This window comes from Alligator mississippiensis, chromosome 10, assembly GCF_030867095.1.
Source record: "Alligator mississippiensis isolate rAllMis1 chromosome 10, rAllMis1, whole genome shotgun sequence".
NCBI lineage: Eukaryota > Metazoa > Chordata > Crocodylia > Alligatoridae > Alligator > Alligator mississippiensis.
This window is the reverse complement of record NC_081833.1, coordinates 36,214,900-36,238,818: the sequence shown is the minus strand read 5'-3', so window position 1 is coordinate 36,238,818 and position 23,919 is coordinate 36,214,900. Positions and strand designations below refer to the sequence as shown.

The 23,919-nt window shown below is 45.6% G+C and overlaps 1 protein-coding gene across 5 annotated transcripts in view; it reads right to left on the bottom strand.

Moving 5' to 3' along the window:
* The window catches only part of SF3B3 (splicing factor 3b subunit 3), a 51,127-nt gene that overhangs the window by 7,212 nt on the left and 19,996 nt on the right, over positions 1–23,919 (bottom strand). For all 5 annotated transcript variants that reach the window (XM_059713649.1, XM_006272774.4, XM_059713648.1 and 2 more), the window contains 9 exons: positions 19,153–19,304; positions 18,575–18,730; positions 16,801–16,956; positions 13,904–14,047; positions 12,847–12,969; positions 11,396–11,550; positions 4,176–4,350; positions 2,802–3,007; positions 1,731–1,887 (listed from right to left, as the gene is read on the bottom strand). In XM_059713649.1, coding sequence (XP_059569632.1) covers positions 1,731–1,887; positions 2,802–3,007; positions 4,176–4,350; positions 11,396–11,550; positions 12,847–12,969; positions 13,904–14,047; positions 16,801–16,956; positions 18,575–18,730; positions 19,153–19,304 — 1,424 coding nt within the window. The remainder of the gene's footprint in view (positions 1–1,730; positions 1,888–2,801; positions 3,008–4,175; positions 4,351–11,395; positions 11,551–12,846; positions 12,970–13,903; positions 14,048–16,800; positions 16,957–18,574; positions 18,731–19,152; positions 19,305–23,919) is intronic.

Here is a 23,919-nt window from a genome sequence, read left to right as displayed (position 1 = left end):
CCAAATATATTTGCTGCATCATTTAAACAAGAGAGGTGAGAGATTAAGTTACTCTAGGAGCAAACAGATTGGGTATGCAGCAAAGAAGAAATATTCTTGTTGCCTACCAGTAACATTTCCCTGGCATCCATCAAATTTTCCTATTTAGCCTAAATCCACATGAGACTGTCCTGTTTTTAGGAACAAGTACTAATCCTTTGCTACAAGGAGCCGAGACCCAAGTCATTTGTGGAAAGAATTCTAGAGCTGCCAGCAAAGAGGGGGTTGTTAATCTAGAAGTTCTCCACATACTCTTCGCAACACTACTGCTGGCAAAAAGAGCTAAACTTTCCTTAGCACAATGGAATATTCTTGATTAAGCCAAAAAGGATCAGCAATCACACTGGAGAGAATGAATTTAGCTGGACTTTTTACTATTATACTCAAACAACAATTTTTTCTTGGTTTGGTCACACTGGCTAACAGAACCCAGCAGGCCATCCAACCAGCCCTGCCAAGTACATGGTGGGTGTTAAATGGCATCTCAGAAGCCTTCATACAGCACAGAGCCCTCTTATCACATGAGGCAACGTGGGCAGGCAGAAAAAAACCACAACATTCCTTAGCACCAGCTCATTATCTGCCCACTTCCCAAATACACCAGAAAGACATGGAATGGGGAAGAGAGGTTTGTTAAACACAATGGCTGCTTGCAGACATTAAAAAACAACAACAAACAAACAACACAAAACTGCGCTGTACCAGAAGCAGCAATGCATTACTTCAACCTGGCTCTGCAGCATCTGTATAGATCGGGTGCTTCAGTGGGCCTTTTTGGTGATTTAGCTAAAGCTGATCCAATCCCCACTAAAGCACTCAATCTATACATATGTTGGGTGAACTGGGTCCAACTAACGTGCTGCCTCTTCTAAACATATGCTAGGGTTCGGTGCAGGAGCGTGCAGAATTTAAAGTAAAGCACCCTTTTTTTTTTTTTTTTAAACATCTGCAAGCAGCTTATGATGCTAACAAACTTTGTTCAAGTGTTGAAATTCTCTTTATTTGTGTAGTCACCAAAATAAGGTGCACAAATAAGCTTGAAAGTGTAAAATAGTAACATTTCTTTTTGGTGCCTTTTCCATTACTCAACTGTGACATGGGAGTACATACATGCTGTCTGGCAACAAAATGGGTATAACTATGGATTTAAGGCCCTGACTGGGACTCAAGACCTGGGTTCAATTCCCAGCTCTGCTACAGACTTCTCAAACCACCTTGGATAAGTCAGTTACTTTCCCTGTATTCTATCAGAGGTAGCTAACAGCATCTCTGATGACATGTCTTTGACCAAGTACCCACCAAGGCTTTCAACTAGTTGGGTACCATGGAAAAAAAATACAATACATTTGCAGGTACTAGCAATGAAGTAGGGTAATTAGGGAAGTGTCCACCTGTGGGCTGTGAGAAAGAACTGGGGGACCAATTCTCATATCTGTATTGGCTTTGATGCTAGACAGACACCACAGCTTTCCCAGGGAACCCAGGACTGACACATGATTTGCAAAGGCTCACTTAGACCCTGATACTGTAAGGAGCCTTACCTTACAGTCTGGCCTGGTTACTTTTCAAAACCCATCCTGTAATTCTAAAGGCCTCTCCCTTGTATTAGCCAATCTCTATTCCTCCTCTCCTTGACAGGGAAATGGCCCTGGGTTCCAAAGAGGGACAGACCCACTTTACCCAGCACTCACCTTGTGCAGGAATTCAAGCTTCTCACCACTATTCACCAGCTTGTATGTGTAGACAAACCCACCAGCAACAGAGCGGGGGTTCAGAATCAGGTCCTTGGCCACTCCTACGAGCACATACCAGTCATCACCCGTGTTGGTGAATCGGCACACAGCCACACTAGAGACAACACACACAAGCACCAAGAGGTTAGTGGGAGCAGAGTCCCGACACCCCCCGCCCCGGGTTGTGCAGAAACTGCATTAACCTGGGTGGTAAACCTAGTGGGGAATTTTGAAAGCCTGGCTCCACAGTGCTGAAATGTCACTCTGAGAGCTCACCTCTCCCCTGTAGTCATTTCTAAAGCAGTTTCTCCAAAATCACTGTGCGCCAAATCACAATTTTAGAGCTATCAGACAGCAACAGTACTGACCAGTCACTGCAGCTAGGCAATATACTGGACTGTGGGCTGCTGCTGTTGCTTTTTTTGAAGAATGTTACAATTTTGGACTGTTAAAAGCAAATCACCTCTTCTTACAGCTTTATTTCCTGACTGATGCTTAGCTCAGCATGCACAGGTCAGAAGATCCAGGAGGCTAAGCAAACCACACCACAGATGATGTCAATCATCTACATTCATCTTGTCACAGGAAGCTACAATACTGTCTTATTTAGTTTCTTATGCAGTCTATGACCCTAATATTTCCTGTCAGTTTAATCTATGCACAGTGGACACTTGAAAGGGAAGTAGAAGTGAAGGATTGAAGCACATTATCTCGTGTTCACAGTCTGTATTTCTCCTCCATCACCCGTTTCCCATTTGGAATTTCTGTATTTTCCTTCCTTTTTATTAAAGGTGCAGTAAACATGCTGGCACAGAAAGCAGGTAAAACCCTTTGAATGTCCAATGGCCCTATGATGAAGGTGTTGAGATAAGGGAAGGTGGGTGTTTCCAAGTGTATAAAGGTTCCTATGGGGATTTAAAACCCAGTTTCCCAGCAGCATGTGACTGGCTTTCAACTTAAATGGCAGGTGGGCAAAATCATCTGCAATTCAGAAACCAGTTTCTGGCTGCACTTGACCATGTTTCTTACCTGAAGGCAGCTTCATTTTGCTCCAGCTGGACTAGGTCCAAAGTATTTCCCTGGATGGGGTTCATAACTCGGATAACAGAAGCCCACTGCCCATTGCCTGCCTTGGGAGCACCGAAGATGGATTCTGGAAGGTTCTCGTTCAGAAAGGAGGCTGCCATCTCCGCAGCCAGTTCCCTCTCATCTTCGCCAGCTGCCTCCACCATTTCCTGTGGAGCATGACAGAGGGCAGAGAATGAAATACAAGGGATTAATTTCAAAACACACTGATACTCAAACATTCTGCAATGATGGGAGATCCAGAAGACTGAGATGTAGCAAGGATCCAAGATACAAAGGCCATTAAATATTAAAGCCTCCATTTCACATAGCTGCAGGGCCTGGACAACCATACATTTATAACAGCTTCAAAAAAGAGAGAGGGGGTCGGCTACTGCCTACATGTGCATGGGCCTGTAGCATTATGAGTGCAGCAGAACAGTGTCAGACTCCTGCTTCATCCAGACTCCAAGTTGGGATGACTTGGCTCAGACGGATTGCTGAGTCCTGGTCCAACACACCTACACATTACAGCATTCCAACTGCAGCGCTCTCTTGAACAGCATCTCCCCTCACCTTCTGAGCCTGCTATGAATGTACATTTGCCCATAACCAGAGATTCCATTTGCCAAAAGCTCAAGGCCAGGATGCATGCCCACCATGGGCCTCCTTCCCTTTTTCTTCTTTTTTCAAACAATGCAACCAGAAAGTACGATGCTGCTGCTATCTCACTGTCTGTGAGGATAGTACTCTGGGGAAGTTGTTCCCAAAACAACCACTGACAATGCAGGGTAATCTAAAGAAAACAATCTACTTCAAATCTAAGTATGCTCAACAATAAGTAAAACTCAGTGAATATGTTGCACTCAAACAGCACTACGCCTTCCTTTTCAGCCTCACATAGCACCACAGTACTGCTGGCTGTGACAGGCTACACTGGGCAGTACTTATTGTTTAAATTTGAATAGGCAGTTTCTTAACTAAACCAGAAGGCTGTCACTGGAAGGGAAGCAGTGACATGAAGAAACAACTAACTGTAAAGACCAGTTTGTCCTGATACAGTCCATGTTTGAGGATCACTGATTTTCATGTCAAGTGCAATATTATTAGGTACCCCCCATTTTACAGGTGAGGAAATGGAGGAAGAGGTCAAGCAGTCACCAAAGGCCCTAAAGTGCAACACAACTGATATACCCATGGGCTTGCACTGCCCAGTTTGAGGCATTCTAATCACTGGCAACCTGTGGTTAACAGGTGTGCAGGTGGGAATCATCAGCACTGTAGTATGCAGGCTTATGTGGAATGAGGGCACACGTCCGTATCAACTGTCCTGATTACCTCAGCCATTTGCTGCTTCCTTTGGGCCTTAGTAGCTTCTGTGTAAGCATTGTGGTCTGTCTCAATGACGATCAGGTTGTTGCTCTCAGGGTGAATAACAAATTTTCTGGGTGTATACTGCAATGGGAAGGCAACCTGGTTGAAAACTGCACCCAGCTTCTCCAGTGCCAAAATCCTACGGGACAGAGAAAAGCAACATACAGTTAATAAATGCCATGAAAAAATCCTTTCCAGAGAAAGCAAAGGTGGAGCCTCAGCCTTCAGCTACCTGGCACATGCAGGTCCTTGGAAACACTACCTACATTTTCCTGGCAGGCCAGACCAGGGTCCTTTCTTCACTACATAAAACCCAGAGCTCTCTCACCTCCTGCAGAACTTCAGCTGTGTCAGGTGCTACCTGAGCTTAGAGCACTAAACCATTTTTAGCTCCACTTTTGTTAGAAGCCACTACCCTAATGGCTCAAAGGAAGAATGCCTACACTTCAATACACCAGAGGAACTATGCAACTTTCTACAGAGAGCTAAGGGAAAAAGACTGCTTGTAAGTGTTTACAAAGATATCATATTACTGTGAACCACTGTTTGATGACCCTCTTCTATAGATCGGGGAGATGACATACACCAAGATAGGTAGCAACTTGCACATGGTCATAAGTCAATAACTGAATCCAGTTCTATGGCTCCCACTTCCTTGCTCTAAATACAAGATCAGAGAGTATCCCTACATCACGTAAATCAGGCTTGCCCAACATACGGCCCGCCAAGGCATTTTCTGTGGCCCGCAGTGCTGCCACGGGAAACTAAAGTAAATAGTTTACTTTCGTTCCCACCCCTTGTCCCTCCCCACAGCCCCTCAGCAGCTTCCTAATGTCTGCTGAAGGGCTCGGGAAGGATTAAGGTTCCCACACGCAGTGTCAGCTTGACGTTGCTGACACAGTGCGTGTGGGAAGAGGAGAGCCGTGTGCCGCTCATGACAGGATGAGTCCAGCCGGAGCAGCCAGGGTTCAAGCTGCACTTTCCCCCTGCCTGCGCTGGTCAGTCCCGAGCGGCACACAGCTCCAGGGCCGCCTCTGCTGGCTGGTGCTGACCTGGGCAGGTCTGTCCCATTGGGAGCAGCATGCAGCTGAAGCCGGATTCCCACGTGCTGCTGGGGACAGGAAGAGCCCGGCCGGGTCAGCATCGGCCAGCAGAAGCAGTGGCGGAGCCACATACGCTTGGGACTGACCAGTGCAGGCAGGGGGAAAATGCAGCTGAGCCCCCGCTGCTCCGGCTGGGCTCGTCCCATCCCAAGCGGCACGTGGCTCCACCGCCACTTCTGCTGGCCGGCGCAGACCCAGCCAGGCTCCTCCCGTCCTCAGTAGCATGTGGGAAGCCAGCTTCAGCTGCATGCCACTTTTTCTGGCTGGTGCTGATCCAGCTGGGTCCGTCCCATCTGACCCGACTGGGCTCCTCCCATCCCCGGTAGCACATGAGAAGCCAGCTTCAGCTGCATGCTGCTCCCGATGGGACAGACCCGCTCGGGTCAGTACCAGTCAGCAGAGGCAGCGGTGGAGCCGTGTGCCGCTCGGGACTGACCAGCGCAGGTAGGAGGAAAGTGCAGCTGAGCCCCGGCTGCTCTGGCTGGGCTCATCCTGAGGCTCATTTCATGTCTGTAAAATGCTTGGAGAGCCCCACATAGATGCACTGCATAGAAATGCAAAATATATTTTGACTTATTTGGTTGGCACCTTGGGCTGAGATTTTCAAAGCTGTCAAAAGGCCAACTTCCATTAAAATGAATGAGATTTAGAGGGCTCCAAATCCTTTATGACAACTTTGTAACATGCCAATCTACCCCTTTTTGCAAATCTCAACCATAGTTTGGAAGCTCAGCCAAAGAACATAAGAGCTGCTGAACATAAGCATAAAAAGTGCCATGCTTGGTCAGCCCCATGGCCTATCTAGCGCAGTATCCTGTCCTGAACAGTGGCAGAGGTGGATGCTATAGAGGGAGAGTTTTGAACTGGTTAGACCCATTTCACTGTCACTTCCTGCAACTTAATTGGTGTCAAAGGTCATGTGACATCACTTCCCGATGTGATACCACTTCCTGTGAGGTCTTTGAATATGCCTCGCCGGCCCACTGGGTGATAAAAAGTTCATGATCCGGCCCCACATTCAAAAAGGTTGGACACCCCTGACATAAATGATGGCATGAGTGGTGACTGACAGCTTTTTTAAAACAATCGCATCATATGACAGAGAGGACCCGGACAAATGGAAATGGGGACTCTGGAGAATATGGTAACTGAATATGAATGTGATTCACAGGCTGTGGCTGACACAAAGTTCCTCTGATGGGAACTGTGTTAGTTACTAAGCAAGAAAATGTCTGTGCCTGAATGGCCAGCTTTTCTTTCTGCAGCTCACCAGCTGAACTGCCAGCTCATCTGGCACTCTGGAGCCTGACAAACCACATGTCCTTTCAGAAAGAAAGATCCCTTTAAATGCTTAACACTTTAATATGCCAAAAAGACGGACAATAAAGAGTGCTTATTCAGTTACATAAAACAGAACTCCTGAATTTATGCTCTCATTATTTTCACTTCATATGCCCTTCCAAGCTCAGATGTAAACAAATGTTACAAATATAAATGCACCACTGTCATGTTGTTGATTTCTGAACAATGTTTTACTTTCTACAAAGTAGTCCTTTCACATTACAAAGCCCATTCCCATTTCTTTCTCTCCTTCAGAAATGAGTTTAGTATTCCCCCTATTACTGTACAACATACAGCAGAGTTCTACTATGCCAACAGCAGAAATTCTCATATAGAACCAACTTTGTTTCTCTTCTTCTATGAAGGAAAGAAAAATTTAAGTATCTGCAGATGGGTGTTTCTCTAAAGCTATACAGTAAAAATTAAACAAAAACAGCCCATTCTAGTTCTTTCCAACAAATACAAAAAAGGAAGAAAAAGTGTTCTCATGCTAAGACATGTTTCATGTGAGAATTTTTATAATCTTACAGTATAATCAGACATGACTTGGCATTCCAAATAATCTTAAGGGTTTTAAAAAAAAAGAGAAACAGAAAAAGGATCAGGAAAACAAATTCCTTTTAGGTTTTTCATCATGAAGGAGCAAAACCATTCTCTCTCCTGTTTTGCAGGTCCTCTTTAGCCTAGGATCCTTCAGCTGTGGTTCAAAGGCTACCACTAGTACACAGAGCCCTTTCTAGTGGATCTCAAATGCATTTCAAACAGCAAGCTGTAGAGCACTGAAAAAGACCTTTCAGGAGAGCGCTGTGTGTTTGCTAGTGCTAACAGCACTTGGACTGAACACAGACAGCAGTAACTTATAGGCATTCTATACAAGTGCTGATAAAAATAAGAAAGCTGCCTCCCTATACTATACTATCACCTGTAGGAATGGTTGCATTCTAATCACTGGAGGGTTTTTTTTTTTTTTAACTCATACTAGGAATAGTTGTATGTCATCTCAGCTTCATGGGGATTCAATACTGACAGTCCTAGACAGCCTAAAATATTCCTAGTTACTTGAGCCCCACTGAGAAAGCAGTTAGCCTGGATGCTGTGATGACAGGTGCTATGGAAAACTTTTAGGCCAGTCATTCATGGCCCTTTCTCCCACACACACATTAGCCACACCAATAGCAAAGCCTAGGCTTAACAGTAGCAAAGTCAACATTTTGGAGCAGCCAAAGGCTGGTACACTCAAATTCTGACAGACTTACTAATCTTCCACCAAAACAGAAGAACAGCTATTCTCAATAATGTGCACAGTTGCCCTTAGCTTGGCCCTTTTCACAATCTCCCTGTCCCACATGGTGCTTTCCAACATCAAATGTCAAAAAAGCAATTCAACATGCCTTTTCATCACTCCTCATGCAGTTCAGCCAGATGATTTAAACACACACTCCTAGTTTATTGGGGACTTTCCTGTTCAGATTTACTCTGTGCCTTAATTTCTCAATATTGTTATAAGTCTGTCCTCTCATGTAAGGTACACTAATTGGAACTATTGAAAATCCCACCTCACAGCTGCATTAAGTGTGCTGGAACACAAATACAGTGCTGACTGTGTTCAGAATTGTGATAAACTTGTAACATAAAAGGTTCCATGGAGTATTCTTGTGCAGCTGAAAATAAACTACTTGCTTACTACTTGCCTCTTATTACTGGCCCAGCTAGGCTGTGCCGCTTGAGGATCTTATACAAGCACAGATCATCTCAAGTGAATGGGCTGGACTTAAAAGAAAAACTGCTTTGAAATAAAAAAAGCTTTGGCTTGCTTGGAAACTATTGCTTTAGTAAAATGGAACCGTAACTGTGCTATCCAAATGTGATTCCTTTCAATCTATGCATTTTAAATAAGGTACTACACCACCACAAAGAAAGTGCCCTCATATTTGAGAGAATTTGTATACGTCTTCTCCTGAGGATCTGATTTACATGAACAGATAAACACTGACTGAATATGATGGATATGTAGAAAAGAAGAAGGATATATAGACAATATGATTTGGTTGTTCCAAATAATTCTTCTCCCGGAAAAAAAATGGGAAGCTGCTGCTGCTTTTTTATTCCTTCCGAACTGACCTAAAGAGTTCCTCTTTAGGAATATGGTTAGTAAATTCATTGTTGTTTTAACTGGGTAAATTATGGCCATTTTTCTCAATGGCTTAAAAGTTCAAGGTAAGACATAATCCTCAATATACACAGTACATTTTTTTCTTTTACAAATTAATTTCAACTGGAATCTTATGAACTCAGTGCTGGATATTGCATATTGCTAACAGATAGATACTGATGCAATAGATTTAAAACAATAAGAATATGGTAAGTGATCAACAACCTAGAATTCTCTTACTATTTCAAATATATAAACAGGAAGATCTACTGATTAGATCTGGATAACTAACTGGGGTTGGGGGAAAAAAAACCGTAGGCAGTTTAAAAGACAGAACATCTGGAGCCAAAATTATTTTTGGTCATATCTTAACAATCCAAGAGGCAGAAATGATTCTGCTGAGTATACCATACGATGCTATTTATAGACCAAGTTGCAGACCCACCTGACAGGAAGCTTTCAAAGTGGTTGCATGATCAAATACTGACTAGCCAGTGCATCCAACTGGCTTCTGCTTCAAGTTAACTTGAGTATCTTGCCTAATGGTGACAAAACTCAAGATCTTCACTTCCCAGCAACATGAGATTTCTACAGAAAATTATTCTGCATGCTATAAATCAATCACCCCTGCAGTTATCTGGATGTAAATATGAACACTGAAAGTTTTGGTGAAAGGCAAACAATAAAGCAACAAGAAAAAGGTCATGGAAGGTGTGGGTCCCTTACTGAATGGGGGGCGGCAAACTAGTTGCAGATGATGTGGAAACGGCTGAAGTACTCAATACCTTTTTTACCTCAGTTTTCACGGGCATGGTCAACTCCCAGACTACTGCACAGGACAGCACAGTTTCAGGAGAAGGTGAGCAGCCTTCAGTGGTGAAAAAACAGGTTGGGGACTATTTCGAAAAGCTGGACGTGTACAAGTCCATGGGGCTGGATGCAATGCACCCAAGGGTGCTGAGGGAATTGATCTGATTCCTGAGGGAGTTGATGGCTCATACGATTGCAGAGCCACTGGCTGTTATCTTTGAAAACTTGTGACGATTGGGGGAGGTCCCTGATGATTGGAAAAGGGCAAATATAGCGCCCACCTTTAAAAATGGGAAGGAGGATGCAAAGAACTAGAGGCCAGTAAGCCTCACCTCAGTCTCTGGAAAAATCATGGAGCAGGTCCTCAAGGAATCCATTTCTAAGTACTTAGAAGAGAAGGTGGTGATCAGGAGCAGTTAGCGTGGATTCACCAAGGGCAAGTCATGCCTAACCAACCTAATTGCCTTCTATGATGAGATTTACTGGCTCTATGCATGCAGGAAAAGCAGTGGACGTGATATACTTTGACTTTAGAAAGGCCTTTGATATGACCTTCCCATGGCATTCTTGCAAGCAAGCTGAGGAAGCCTGGGTTGGATGAAGGGACTGTAAGGTGGATAGAAAGCTGGCTAGATCATTGGGCTCAATGAGTAGTGATCAATGGCTTGAGGTCTAGTTAGCAGCTAGTATCAAGTGGAGTGTCCCAGGTCCTGGGGCTAGTTTTGTTCAATATCTTTATTACCAATCTGGAAACTGAGATGGATTGCACCCTAAGCAAGTTCACAGATGACACTAAACTGGGGGGTGTAGCAGATATGCTGGAGGGCAGGGCTAGGATTCAGAGTGACCTAGACATATAGGGAGGATTGGGCCAAAAGAAATCTCATGAGGTTCAACAAGGAAAAGTGCAGAGTCCTGCACTTAGGATGGAATAATCCCAAACACCGCTACAGGCCTGGGACCAAGTGAAACAGCAGCTCTGAAAAAATGGACCTGGGGGTTACAGTGGACAACAAATTGGATCCGAGTCAACAGTATGCTTTTGTTGCCAAGAAGGCTAACTGTAGACTGGGCTGCCTTGGTAGAAGTGTTGCCAGCAGATCAAGGGAAGTGATGCTTCCTTTCTATTCGGCACTGGTGAGGCCACATCTGGTGTAGTGTCCAGTTTTGCCCCCTCTCCCCCCAATACAGAAAGGATGTGTATAAATTGGAGAGAATCCAGCACAGGGCAACACAAATGGTTAGAGGGCTGGGGCACATGACTTATAAAAGAAGCCCAGATCCCTCAGCCTATTTAGTCTGCAGAAGAGAAGACTGAAGGGGGATTTGATAGCAGCCTTTAATGATCTTAAGTGTGGTTCCAAAGATGATGGAGCAAGACTGTTCTCAGTAGTGACAGATGACAGAACAAGGAGCAATGGTCTCAGGTTGCAGCAAGGGAGGTTTAGGTTGGATATTAGGAACAACTCTCACTAGGAGGGTGGTAAAGCTCTAAAACAGATTACATAAAAAGGGTGGCAGAATCTCCATCCTTGGAGGTCTTTAAATCCTGGATCAACAAACCCTGGCTAGAATGATCTAGTTGGGAATAATCCTGCTTTAAGCAGGATGTTGAACTAGATGATCTCCTTAGGTCCCTTCCACCTCTAATTTCTATGTCTCTCCATGATGGCACTGCATCTCAAAGCTAGTGAGTTTTTATGGCCCTGTCTGCCTAACTGAACAGCCCACCAGAACCCCTCATCCAGAAAGATTAGTATTTCACATCAAATACTTACCTCAGCGTATTCGTGGAGATGGCAACAATGCCCTCTGGACACTGCTCGGAAGCAAAGCCAGACGCAAACTCCAGTGTCTCATAAGATAGGGGAGTCAGATGAAAACGAGACTGATAGGAATAACTCAGCCATGACCGACTTGACATGGCCAATACCTGGAGGAGGACATGCAGCAAATTTCACAAATCAGGAGAGGCAAAGTTGGTCCCTGCTATATCACAGTATGCATATTTACCCCTGGAAAATGTGATTATTGTTAGTGTAATTTTGCTGGGATTTAAATCTAATTTCAGAACTACTCAGTCTTGTGAACAGCTCAGGGGAATAAATCTCATAGCACAGAGGCATAAGATTAAAAGGCACAAAGTAAACGCACTAGAATCCCAAACTGAGGTTTTGGTTAATCCCCCCCCAGCTAACAAGAACCAAGATTGAAATAAATACTTCTGTTCCTTTAGGAGTTCTTCTGTCCTCAAAGGAAACTGATGTATTTAAATAAAATATTCCCCGTCATCTTGCAACTCAAGTACTGCAGCACTGTGCTTAGTATATAAAATTCTTAAACTGAAACTTCACTTTTAGTTCTAGTCAGTTAACTGGCCTATTATCAGCCAAATTAGGAGTGCAGAAAGGAAATGTGAATAATGCTCGAAAGTTTTACTTGAACCTGGCTATGTTCTTGACAGAACAGCCAGCTGGAATCATACTAACAATGGACTGACTCCCAGATTATTGAGGGTCCATCACCTGATGTAAAAGCAGTAAGATGTTTCCTGCTTCATGGAAAAGGTGGAAAAGATTGTAGAAGAGCAGAGCATCATTGCTGCTCACCCAAGGATCTCAAAGAACTTCACAAGATTACTGAAATCAGTGTGAAAGTCATCCTGGTGGTGTTACTGCCCCAATTTACAGATGAGCAAACCAAGACACAGCAAGCTGAAGTGACCTGTCCAAGGTACTACAACTGAAAGTAGAACCTAGATCCCCAGACTGAGTCCCCCACGTAGAGCATCTGAAGCATATTTTTCAACCCACGAGGGCAGGTTCAGTCAAAAATGTGTTTCTAGGTTGAACCTGTTTCTGCAGTGTCACTTGTAAAGAGCTGAAATGCAACTTCAATGGTTCTTGACTAAAAATCCTCCAAGCATGTTTGCTTGGCCACATATGGCAGCTGAGGAGCCAGAGCTGCTGCCCCACACACAGATATGCAGCATGTCATATCTTAAGAAATGAAGAGATACTGACACAAACAAGGCTGTTTATATAAGTACAAGCAATGTGCCAAGAGCCTCCACCATGAAGTCATTCTGCTTCCCTCCTTCACACTTTGTTGTTCCTGCTGAGCGTGCAACGGGGATTAAGTTTTCCCACCCTGCCCGCCAATGAGGGGAGCTGGCATACTCTGCACAATGACAGATTCCTATCACACCTTGAATTCTGGTTTTACTTACCGCCTCTTGGCCTTGCATCCGGACTCTAAAGAGTTTCACAGGGCGTGAGCCAAGGTACCTAGTTCTGGTATCAGAAAGATCTCCAGTGACTGGATCCAAGACAGTTCGCAATAGTACACCGTTCTTTTAGTCAGGAGAAAAATCACTTTGGTTAATGATCTCAAAGGAACACTTGCCAAAGCAGTTACACTAATATGAAAATATGCAATTCTAAAGAGTCTCATATTACTGTCAATATTTAGATAGCTCTCCCCAATGTCTGCACCCAAAGAAGCTCACATATATAGTTAGCCTCTCAGCATTTACACTGAGATATAGAACTACTGTACTCCTTTGAAAGAGACAGAGGAATGAGATACAGTCACTCAAGGTCCATGGCAGAGCTGGGCACTGAGCTCCAACCCAAGAACCTTATGTACTGAACCCCCTCCTCTCTCCTCACACACAGATCCTTCTTCTCCACTCATTATAGAGTATTTATTCTGACAGCAAGCATGAAGCAGAAGAAAGGGTCTGGGGCAAACTCTTTATAGGAAACCAGTTACTTCTATCACATATAGGACAAATCAAAGACAATTTTGTTTGGTCACAGAACACTTTGCTGCAGACGGGAAAACATGGGAGACTCTTGGTACCAATGCTCCTGGTTTTGCAATGCACACTGCCTTGGAGGCTTTCCCTTCTCCATGCTCTCTCCAGAGCAGCCTGTGAACATTTCCTATATGGCCCAGTTGTTATAACTGAACCTCTTTTCAAAAAGAGTTGTCCTGCACTGTGTCAGCAGATTTCTTTTCCTTTCATTACCATGGATACTGGCCTGAAGCTGGAAATGTGTGGGGACTTGCTCAATCACTAACTGGGGAATTCCACACAGACACATGTATTGAGAGGAATTCATTGCAAGGCTCTGCACAGGTATGTGCCCTGATAAACTATGGCTGTTGTGCACATGGAAGGTCACCCACTGGAGACTACACAATATGATGAACATTTAATAAAGTCTTTCATGCTAAACACCTCACAGAAGAGCTGTAGGAGACTAGCTAGCACTGCTCACCTGTAATCCGATATTCAAGTACAGGAAGCCAATAGAGCCTCTCTCACCCAGCTCATCCTGTTTTTCTGTACCTCCCATCTCCACAATACACAGTGATTCTGGCTGTGCAGGGAGGGCCTGCATGCTCAGTGGCTGTAAGCAATCCTGTGGGAGGCAGAGAAGGGACACTACAATGATCCACAGTACATGCAATTGACAAATCTGTTAAAGACATTTGATTTAGACAGAAAATTCTGAGAGGCATCCTGTCGGTTTCCTAGCATACAGGCATTTTGGATTCGTCTCCCCTCCTGGCCGCCTTACAGCTGTCACTACAGAGCAGCAGTCCAAGCTCAAGTTCATTACTACAACACTAGCTTCATACCCTTTTTTTTTTATTCTTTCCTTAACTTTAACCCACAGACCAACATACATATCTGCACAGAACCAGAGATCCCCCTAAATGCACCAAAAAAGCTGTGATATGCAGCCAAGCCCCCAGATACCGCTGAATTTGCACTGAGAACACCCGGGACTGCCACCTCACCAATCTTAAAAAGGCTACCTCCAAAGAGATAGATCACACATTTGAAAGAGCCACCCAGATACCACATGAAGAACTGCTGCACTACAGAAGAAACCCCCCCCCACGAATCGCACACTGGTGGTTGAGACATATCACCCCTCCCTTGAACCCATATGGCAGATCCTCAAACAATTGCAACCCATACTAGAAAGAGACCCTATTCTTAAAGAGATCTTCCCAGAACCACCCATCCTAGCCTTCAAAACAAGCACCGAACCTTGCTAACCTCATCACCAAAAGCAAACTTCTTCAGGCCCAGAACACACCAAAAGGATCCAGACCATGCCATGACAAGAAATGCAAAACCTGCTAACACATCTCCACCACCCTCACAATCACTACACCCCACAACAGAGCCATCAGCATTCCCGGATCTTACAGCTATCTCTATCGGGCGCTGGTCAGACCGCAGTTGGAGTACTGCGTGCAATTCTGGGCACCACACTTCAAGAAGGATGCGGATAACCTGGAGAGGGTCCAGAGAAGGGCAACTCGTATGGTCAAGAGCCTGCAGACCAAGCCCTACGAGGAGAGACTAGAGAAACTGGACCTTTTCAGCCTCTGCAAGAGAAGGCTGAGAGGCGACCTTGTGGCTGCCTTTAAGTTCATCACGGGGGCACAGAAGAGAATTGGTGAGATTTATTCACCAAGGCGCCCCCGGGGGTTACAAGAAACAATGGCCACAAGCTAGCAGAGAGCAGATTTAGATTGGACATTAGGAAGAACTTCTTCACAGTTCGAGTGGCCAAGGTCTGGAACGGGCTCCCAAGGGAGGTGGTGCTCTGCCCTACCCTGGGGGTCTTCAAGAGGAGGTTAGACGAGCATCTAGCTGGGGTCATCTAGACCCAGCACTCTTTCCTGCTTATGCAGGGGGTCGGACTCGATGATCTATTGAGGTCCCTTCTGACCCTAACATCTATGAATCTATGAAGCTGCACCTCCAGAAATGTAATATATCTTATCCAATGCACCAACTATCCTGATGGAAAATACATAGGATAGACCAAACAACAACTGCGCACAGAAATGAACACACACCAGATATCTATCAAAGACAAGAATACCCAATTATATGTGGGGGCACATTTCTCACAAGAAAACCACTCTCTTTCCAATCTCTCAGTTCTAATCCTCAAAGGAAACTTACAAAACGCTTCTCAAAGACGAGTCTATGAACTTCACTTCAACAATGCCCTGGATACTCAAAATCATGGACTAACTATAGACACTGGATTTATGACATATTACAACCTGCCTCACATCTGACTCCCCAGCTACCTCTCCATTATTTAACTGTTACATTCATCCCCCTTCTCCCCCCAAACCCAGCCTGTCTCTTCACCCACTGACTCCTCAATTTACATCTTCACTGCCTGTCTTGTATGCATACCAGCCCAGCCTCTGGCTTCTTTACTTTTCATTCCATCCAGGAAGAGTACACACCAACTGCAGAAACGTCCTTAGCCTGATGAAGTGTTTTTAAATCTGAAAGCTTGTTTAAAATGTTTTTCCAACTATTTAATTTGGTCTAATAAAAGATGTCAGATTCACCCAAAGAACCTTGACTGCCTTATCTTTAGGTATTTTTTTACATTAGACAAAATATTTACTGCAACAAATCTCAACAGCAGAGGAGAAGGAAACAGTGGCCAAGAATATTCAAACCTAACCTTAAAAGTCTATGTATCTAAGTTTTTCGGGCTGCCTCAAGATGGAAGTACAGCTTTCCCAAATAATCCCAAAAAAAGAAACAGAATTCCACACCCCAAAAACAGCTAGCTGGGGTCCCACTCTGTGGTTACTTCCTTTAAGGTTCTTTTTCTTTAGCAGAGCAGCTAAACAAACATGCCCAAAAGCAGAGTCAGGAATTCTCCTGGAAAGATGCCTCAAGTTTATCCTCAGCTAGAATGGATGCAAAGTGGAACCACGAGGAATGGCACAGTTATGAGCAAAGGAGGTTTCAATCAAACACTTCTACATATTGTTAGTTAGCAGTTTTCTTAAAATCTAACAATTGCAATCTCTTAAACTTAACTTCAAGGAAGGCCTAAAGACGGCCAAGGTAAGAGCAGCAAGAATCTCTTATTTATGTATATGTTGGTCTAGGAACCACTGAATCTGTGGTACGACAAGATGAAATTGCTATTTGCAATGGATGCCTAAATATTGGAACAGTGGATGTCATTAATTCAGTAACATTACACATCACATCTGACTCAGCAGCATTTGTATAACAAGTGCACACAATGTGTGATGCTAACTGAGCTCTAAAACCCATGCGTCTGAACACTTCAAACCAGCCCTAAAGAGCAAACGCATATCAGATACTCACCGAAGGGTCAAGGGAAATGATTCTGACAGTGTTGTCCACCAGCCCAACAGCAAGGAAGCGGGAGCGCTGCTCCCCAGGGGGAACATTGGCCAAACTCATGCACACCACATCTGCTGACATCTCCTTCCTCTCTGTGTACTCATTCAGCTGTCCTGACTGAGCCAGAAGACACAAGTTGATTCATTTACTAAGGGAGATAGGTAAACTGGTTCAGACACCCCCTCAGATCAGGGGTGGGTAAGATACAGCCCACCAGATGACTGAATCTGGCCCATGGGCAGGCACCTACCAATTAATTATATTCGGCCTGCGGCTGCCCCTGCTGTTTGAACCCTGCCTCCTCCCACTTGGGGCAGCGCACACTGCGCTCCTGTTCTCACCTGCCAGAAGGCCCTGGCCCCAGCCTCAGCCCACATCTTCCTAGCAGGGCTGCTGCTGGAATTGCTTGGCTACCTCCACTTCCAGTGGCTCCTCCTTCTCTCCCTACCTCAGGGTGGAAGCAAGTGGGGCTCAGCCCCATGTGGAGCACCAGAGAGCAGCTACAAGCTGGAGGGGAAGGGGCTGGGGGTGGGTGGGCTGCATCTGCACCACCAGGGTGAGCTCTGCTGCACACACTCCTTTCCCCACCCAAACCCTGGCCAGCTCCCAGAACCTAGCACTTGGGCAGTCCCCCGCACGTGCATACCCAACCCCCCTACCATACCCACACAGACACCCACCTACCCCCCAACCACATACACCTCCCTACCCCCCATGCACTATATATAAGAGTAAGACTTTATTTTGAGCTATTATGCAATTGCCTCAATATATATACCACTCAAACACACAAAATCAGGACAAAAATATTTTTTTGAAATAAAAGTAAAATTTGATTTTTAGTATATGATCTGGTTTTTATCTATACTTTGTTAAAATGATTTCTTCTGAAAGGATTGTGTGCACAGCCCTCGATTTGACTGGTTTGGCACCATTCTTGGGGAGGTCCAATGCCCCTGAAACCCCCACTGGTTGGTTGTGGGTGATGGGGCTGGTTGTTAGAGGTGTCACAACCCCTCGCTACTCGACAGGTCATACCTGCGTCTTGTAGCCTGGAGGGCAGAAGTTCTGGGGCCCCAGGAGCAGGTCACGCACTACAAGGGCAGGCCCTGTGGAAGGGCAGTGTTTCCCAGTCAAGGGGTGGACCTTCTGATGTCAGGGACCATGTGATGGTGGCAAGGGATTCTGGGACCAACAGGTGGCTAGCAAGGGAAGGTTTGGTGTCCAGTGGGTGGGCCTTCTTACATCAGGGACCAGGGGGAGGAGAGGAGGGAAGAGACTTCTAGCAACCCTCCCCGCCCCAGTACTTGCGGGGCAAGATCTCCTGGTGGCAACGGTCAGGGTGGGGCTTCCAGTCCCAAGATGGCAACAGATGAACCTTCACCTATTGTCCAGGACTTCAGATTACAAATAAAAATCTAAAAATACATTTCTCATTTTCACTATTCCTTCACAGCCTAGTTTCAGCCAGGATTAGAAGCCTTAGTGCACAACATACTTTCCAGCCTCAGGTCTACAGCTGAGAGATTTAGTTGCTGAACCAAACTTTGGAAGTTTGCCCACATCTATTAACTCATCCAGTGACATTCTACAGACTGCGTGCGGTCCTCACCACGGCCACATTCTAGAAGACTTCTTTCCCACTGAATCCTCTGCAGGCATATCAGTCCTCAGTGTGGCAGTCACAAAACCTTTGGTCACTTCATCAAACCTGTCTTGTTTTAAATACACGTACCGGATCCATCTCAAAATAGACCAGTTCTCCTCCAGTCAATGCTATTACCACTTGTCTCTGGTTCACAGCACATTTTACAATGGTTTTCTTTCCCGGTGTCTTCCATTCATTCACTCTTTTATCTGCTCGGATGTGCCGGATGCCATCTGGGTAAACCTAAAGGAGAAGAAAAAAAAAAAAAATGAAATAAAGCAAGTTTTCCAGCTCCCTTGACCAAAGGCCAATACCTCTGGATACTCCACACAGTATTGGCCTATTGACTATACAATACTCTAAATCTGCACAACAAAACAAAAGCTTGGGAAGACAGCATCCTATTTGGGCAAAAAGAACCTGAAAGTCCCTACTGGCATAGGACTGGGGGCCAGGTGCCTCTGAGACCCAACCTGGGGGACTGGTGACATTAGCTTTCAGCCCGTCCAAGCTAAATGATAGAGTGTACAAGCAGACGTGCCTAGGTAAGCAGTATGCACACCAACCCACATGGGGCAATCTTTACAGTACAATGGACACATGAGGAACAAAGGCAGATATAAATGGGTAGCGTACGGTTTGGGAATGGGATAAAAGGTGCTTACCTGTACCAATGCATCATCCCCGAGTAAGGAGCAGGATAAAGTGGGGGTGGTACCAAGGAATCCGGAGTCAGTCACTTCCTCTACAGTCTCTCCGATAGACAACACCAGGGTGGCATTTACGAAGGACACAATAATGTAGGCATCAAACTCATCTGGTCAGGGAAAACAGAGAGGAAAAGGGCTGGTTATATACATGCAAGATCTCTACACGAAGAGCTAAGAGATGGACAAAAACATGAATGTTACTTTTCAGCAATATTCCAATAGCAATAGTTTTATCAACTAGCAGCACCATGCAGAAATTCGTTTTAGGAAACACAACACAAGAGAACAAGCACGGTATCCCAAGTCCCCTACTGTGTGATATCAAGTCAACTCAGGCAACAGTTCAGGTTCGTAATAATCTGGGTTCTAGCAAGGCAGCCTTAGCTAGTTGCTATTTAATAGACAAGATGAGACCCAAAAAGCTGAAGTTCACACTTCCCCCGTATTAATGCTAAAAATATAAAAACCTAGCTCAATTCCCATTAAAGTCAACTTAAAGGTATAGCTTCAGTACCTTGATCCTAACAAAACCTTATTTACACAAACAGTTCTGTTGACTTCAATGTCTGTGGATACATATTTGCATGAGCAAGCCTCTACTTAGTATTAATGCAAAAGAAACCTGCAGTGAATTGTCTAGAACGGGGGTGTGCAAAATATTGCCCAAGGCCTGGATCTGGCCCATGGAGGGACTTTATTTGGCCTGTGGTTGGTCCTTCAGCCCCATTTGGCCCAGGCACCATCTGGCCTGTGGCACATCCTGCCGGCTCTGCGAGGGCAACAGGGCTAGGGTAGCTTAGTAGCTGGACTCCATTTCCTGGCAGCCCTTGCCCCATGGAGACCAGCCAGAACATGCACAGGCAGGGGGCCCAAGCCCCAGGCAAAGCACATGGCCCCAGCACCAGCCCATGCAGGGGGTTGGGGTCCCTGCAGCCAAGGCTGCCTGTGGCTCCTCCCCACTGCTACCACCAGCACCACTGCTGGGTTGCCTTGGGCCCCTGCAACTGGCAGGGTGGTGGTGAGAAGCTGCAGGGCAGCCCTGGCATCACCTCCGGGTGGTGGCAGCAAGGCCTGGCAATGGTGGTGGAGGGATGATCACACCTGCCGCCAGGTCCTGCTTTTTCCCCTGCACCTAATAGCAGCTTCTGCCCAGGCTGCTGCCACCTCCATGCCCATGCTGACACAGAAGCTAGGCAGCAGCTCCAGCCCCTCTTCAGGGTAGAAGAGCAGCCCAGAGGCGGCATTCTTGGCCCTAGCTGTGCCCCTGATGAAGCTGCTACCCATCTGTGCCCATGCCAGCTCCCTGCCTGTCCACAGCCCCATCCTACATAGGGAGGTTTCATGAGCTGTTGCGCATGGTGGGGAGGAGGGAGTGGTGCTTACCCAGCCCGCAACAACTTCCCCAAACTCTCTACATGGCCCCAGGCCCAACTAATTGCCCACCCCTGGCATAGAAGGACCTCACAGCTTACTCAGTCCTTTGGTAAAAGATAGAGTAAACCCACCTAACATTTATAGTTGTCTTTACCAGCTGTAGGGGTGAAAAAAATGCTTCTGCTCTCATTAGAGGGAATGAGGGAGGGTTGTTGGTTAGTTATCCAGTGCTGGCCTCTCCTAGTGGGCACAGCAGCAGGCACAGTGGAGGAGGTGGAGGAGCTACAGCAGTTTTGCTAGAAGTCACTAGAATAAATGGCGTGAAAGTGTGAACAACAGGGCTGGCCACAGAGAGGCAAAGGAGCTCATACATGTCCCAGCCCCTTCTTTCCTTTGCAGCTATCAGGACAGAAAACTTACAGGAATTTCTCAAAAGTAAAAACAACCTCCTAAAAGAAAAAATAGTTGAAGAAAGTAAGAATGATCAAGTCTGCTAGAAATCAAGTCAGGAGCCTTGAAGTAGAAATTTGTACCAGATAAACAAATCAATGCCTCTGACACTGTTGGCTGAAAATGGCATATTTTTACATATGAAAAATTCCCATTTGACCCCACTCAGATAGACCTCTGTGTCATAGCACAAACCAACTCTGACAAGGATGCATGCGGAAGATACAGAAAATGTTTTTTGTCAGTTGATCATAGTTTCCTATGATTAGCACATCAATCATAGATGGAAAAGTAGCAAGTGAAATCGTATAAAAGCAAAGAGTGGAGAAGGTTCCTTAAAGACTACGACATGAAGCCAGCTTAACGGGGTCAGTCCAGGATGTGCTGTAAATCTAAAGTAAGGCCACATTTTGTTTTTTTTAGAGACCAAACTGGGTTAGCTGAAGTGAACATTTCAGGAACTGATTGTTCTTCTCCCCACCCTGTTCAGATGGGGAGGTGTTGCCAAGCCTGTTGTGTCACACTTATGAAAGAATATTCTTTTACATACAACTTAAAGTATGCAAACAGTAAAAGCAACACTTCACTGACCAACATCTGGCATGCAGACCATGGCTATGAAACTGCTCTAGTGAGCATTATGAAATCAAAGCCATTACAACTAGTCTTCAAGTTCAGTAACCTCAATTACTAGCCTAGTAAGTGACTAAAGCCCAGATCCTTCAATATAATCCATGTAGGTAGAATCACTGATTTCAACGAAGTCTATTTGTATTTAAGTCCCCACTCGAATACATCAGATTTTATGATTAGGACCCAGGACTGCAATTTTTTCCCACTAAGTTAATCAGGAAGACTAATATTCTTTCTGATTTTGTAATGATCTAATAGGACAGTTATTTGAATTCTGCATCTTTACAAGCAGGTGGAACTTGCTTAAATACTTTTGGCATATCTAGGTCATGTGTGTAGTTAAGTGAACATCATATCCTGACAATCTTGTACCTTTTGGAGGAAGGCCCAGGGTGGAATAGGACCTCTACTAAATGGGCATAAGCAATTGGTGACGGACAGGGGGGACAAGGCTGAACTCCTCAATGAGTTCTTTGCCTCAGTGTTCCTAAGCGAGGGGCAAGACAAGTCTCTCACTGGGATTGTAGAGAGGCAACAGCAGGGCGCCAGACTACCAAGCGTAGACCCTGAGATGGTGCAGAGGCACTTGGAGGAACTGGATGCGTTTAAGTTGGCACGCCCAGATGAGCTCCATTCGAGGGTACTGAAGGCACTGGCTGACGTCATTGCACAGCCACTGGCGGGAATATTTGAACACTCGTGGCGCACGGGGCTGGTCCTGGAGAAAAGGGCCAATGTGGTCCCCATTTTCAAGAAGGGGAGGAAGGAGGACTCAGGCAACTATAGGCCAGTCAGTCTCATCTCCATCCTTGGCAAAGTCTTTGAAAAAATTATCAAGGCTCACATTTGCAAGAGCCCGGCAGGAAAAATTATGCTGAGGGGAAACCAGCACGGCTTCATAGCAGGTAGATCATGCCTGACTAATCTAGTCTCTTTTTATGACCAGGTTACAAAACACCTGGATGCAGGAGTAGGGGTTGACGTCGTTTACTTAGACTTCAGGAAGGCCTTCCATACGGTATCCCACCCCATACTGGTGAACAAGTTAAGAGGCTGTGACTTGGAGGACTAAATGGTCCGGTGGGTGACGAATTGGCTAGAGGGTCGTACCCAGAGAGTCAAAGCGGATGGGTCGGTATTGACCTGGAAGGGTGTGGGCAGTGGGGTCCTGCAGGGCTCGGTCCTTGGACCGATAATCTTCAATGTCTTCATCAGCGACTTGGACGAGGGAGTGAAGTGTACTCTGTCCAAGTCTGTGGATAACACAAAACTGTGGGGAGAAGTAGACACACAGGAGGGCAGGGAACAACTACAAGCAGACCTGGACAGGTTGGACAAATGGGCAGAAAACAACAGAATGCAATTCAACAAGGAGAAATGCAAAGTGCTGCACATAGGGAGGAAAAATGTCCAGCATACCTACTGCCTAGGAAATGACCTGCTTGGTGGCACAGAAGCGGAAAGGGATCATAGAGTCCTAGTGGACTCCAAGATGAACATGAGTTGGCAGTGTGACGAGGTCATCAGGAAAGCTAATGGCACTTTATCGTGCATCAGCAGATGCATGACGAACAGAACAAAGGAGGTGATAATTCCCCTCTATCGGGCACTGGTCAGACCACAGTTGGAGTACTGCGTGCAACTCTGGGTGCCGCACTTCAAGAGGGATGTGGATAACCTGGAGAGGGTCCAGAGAAGGGCCACTCGTATGGTTAAGGGCTTGCAGGCCAAGCCCTATGAGGAGAGACTAGGGCACCTGGACCTCTTCAGCCTCCGCAAGAGAAGGTTGAGAGGTGACCTCGTGGCTGCCTATAAATTCATCACGGGGGCAAAGAAGAGAATTGGTGAGGCTTTACTCACCAAGGCGCCCCTGGGGGTTACAAGAAATAATGGCCACAAGCTAGCAGAGAGCAGATTTAGACTAGACATTAGGAAGAACTTCTTCACAGTTACAGTGGCCAAGGTCTGGAATGGGCTCCCAAGGGAGGTGGTGCTCTGCCCTACCCTGGGGGTCTTCAAGAGGAGGTTAGATAGGCATCTAGCTGGGGTCATCTAAACCCAGCACTCTTTCCTGCCTATGCAGGGGGTCGGACTCTATGATCTATTGAGGTCCCTTCTGACCCTAACATCTATGAATCTATGAACACAACAAATCTATGTGAATTTCTTGACTGCTTTCAAGGAAATACCAGTAACAAGTTACCACTTAAAACATATAGTAAATACAGTATTTTCTAACATGAAACAAACACCTTTTCCCCCCAA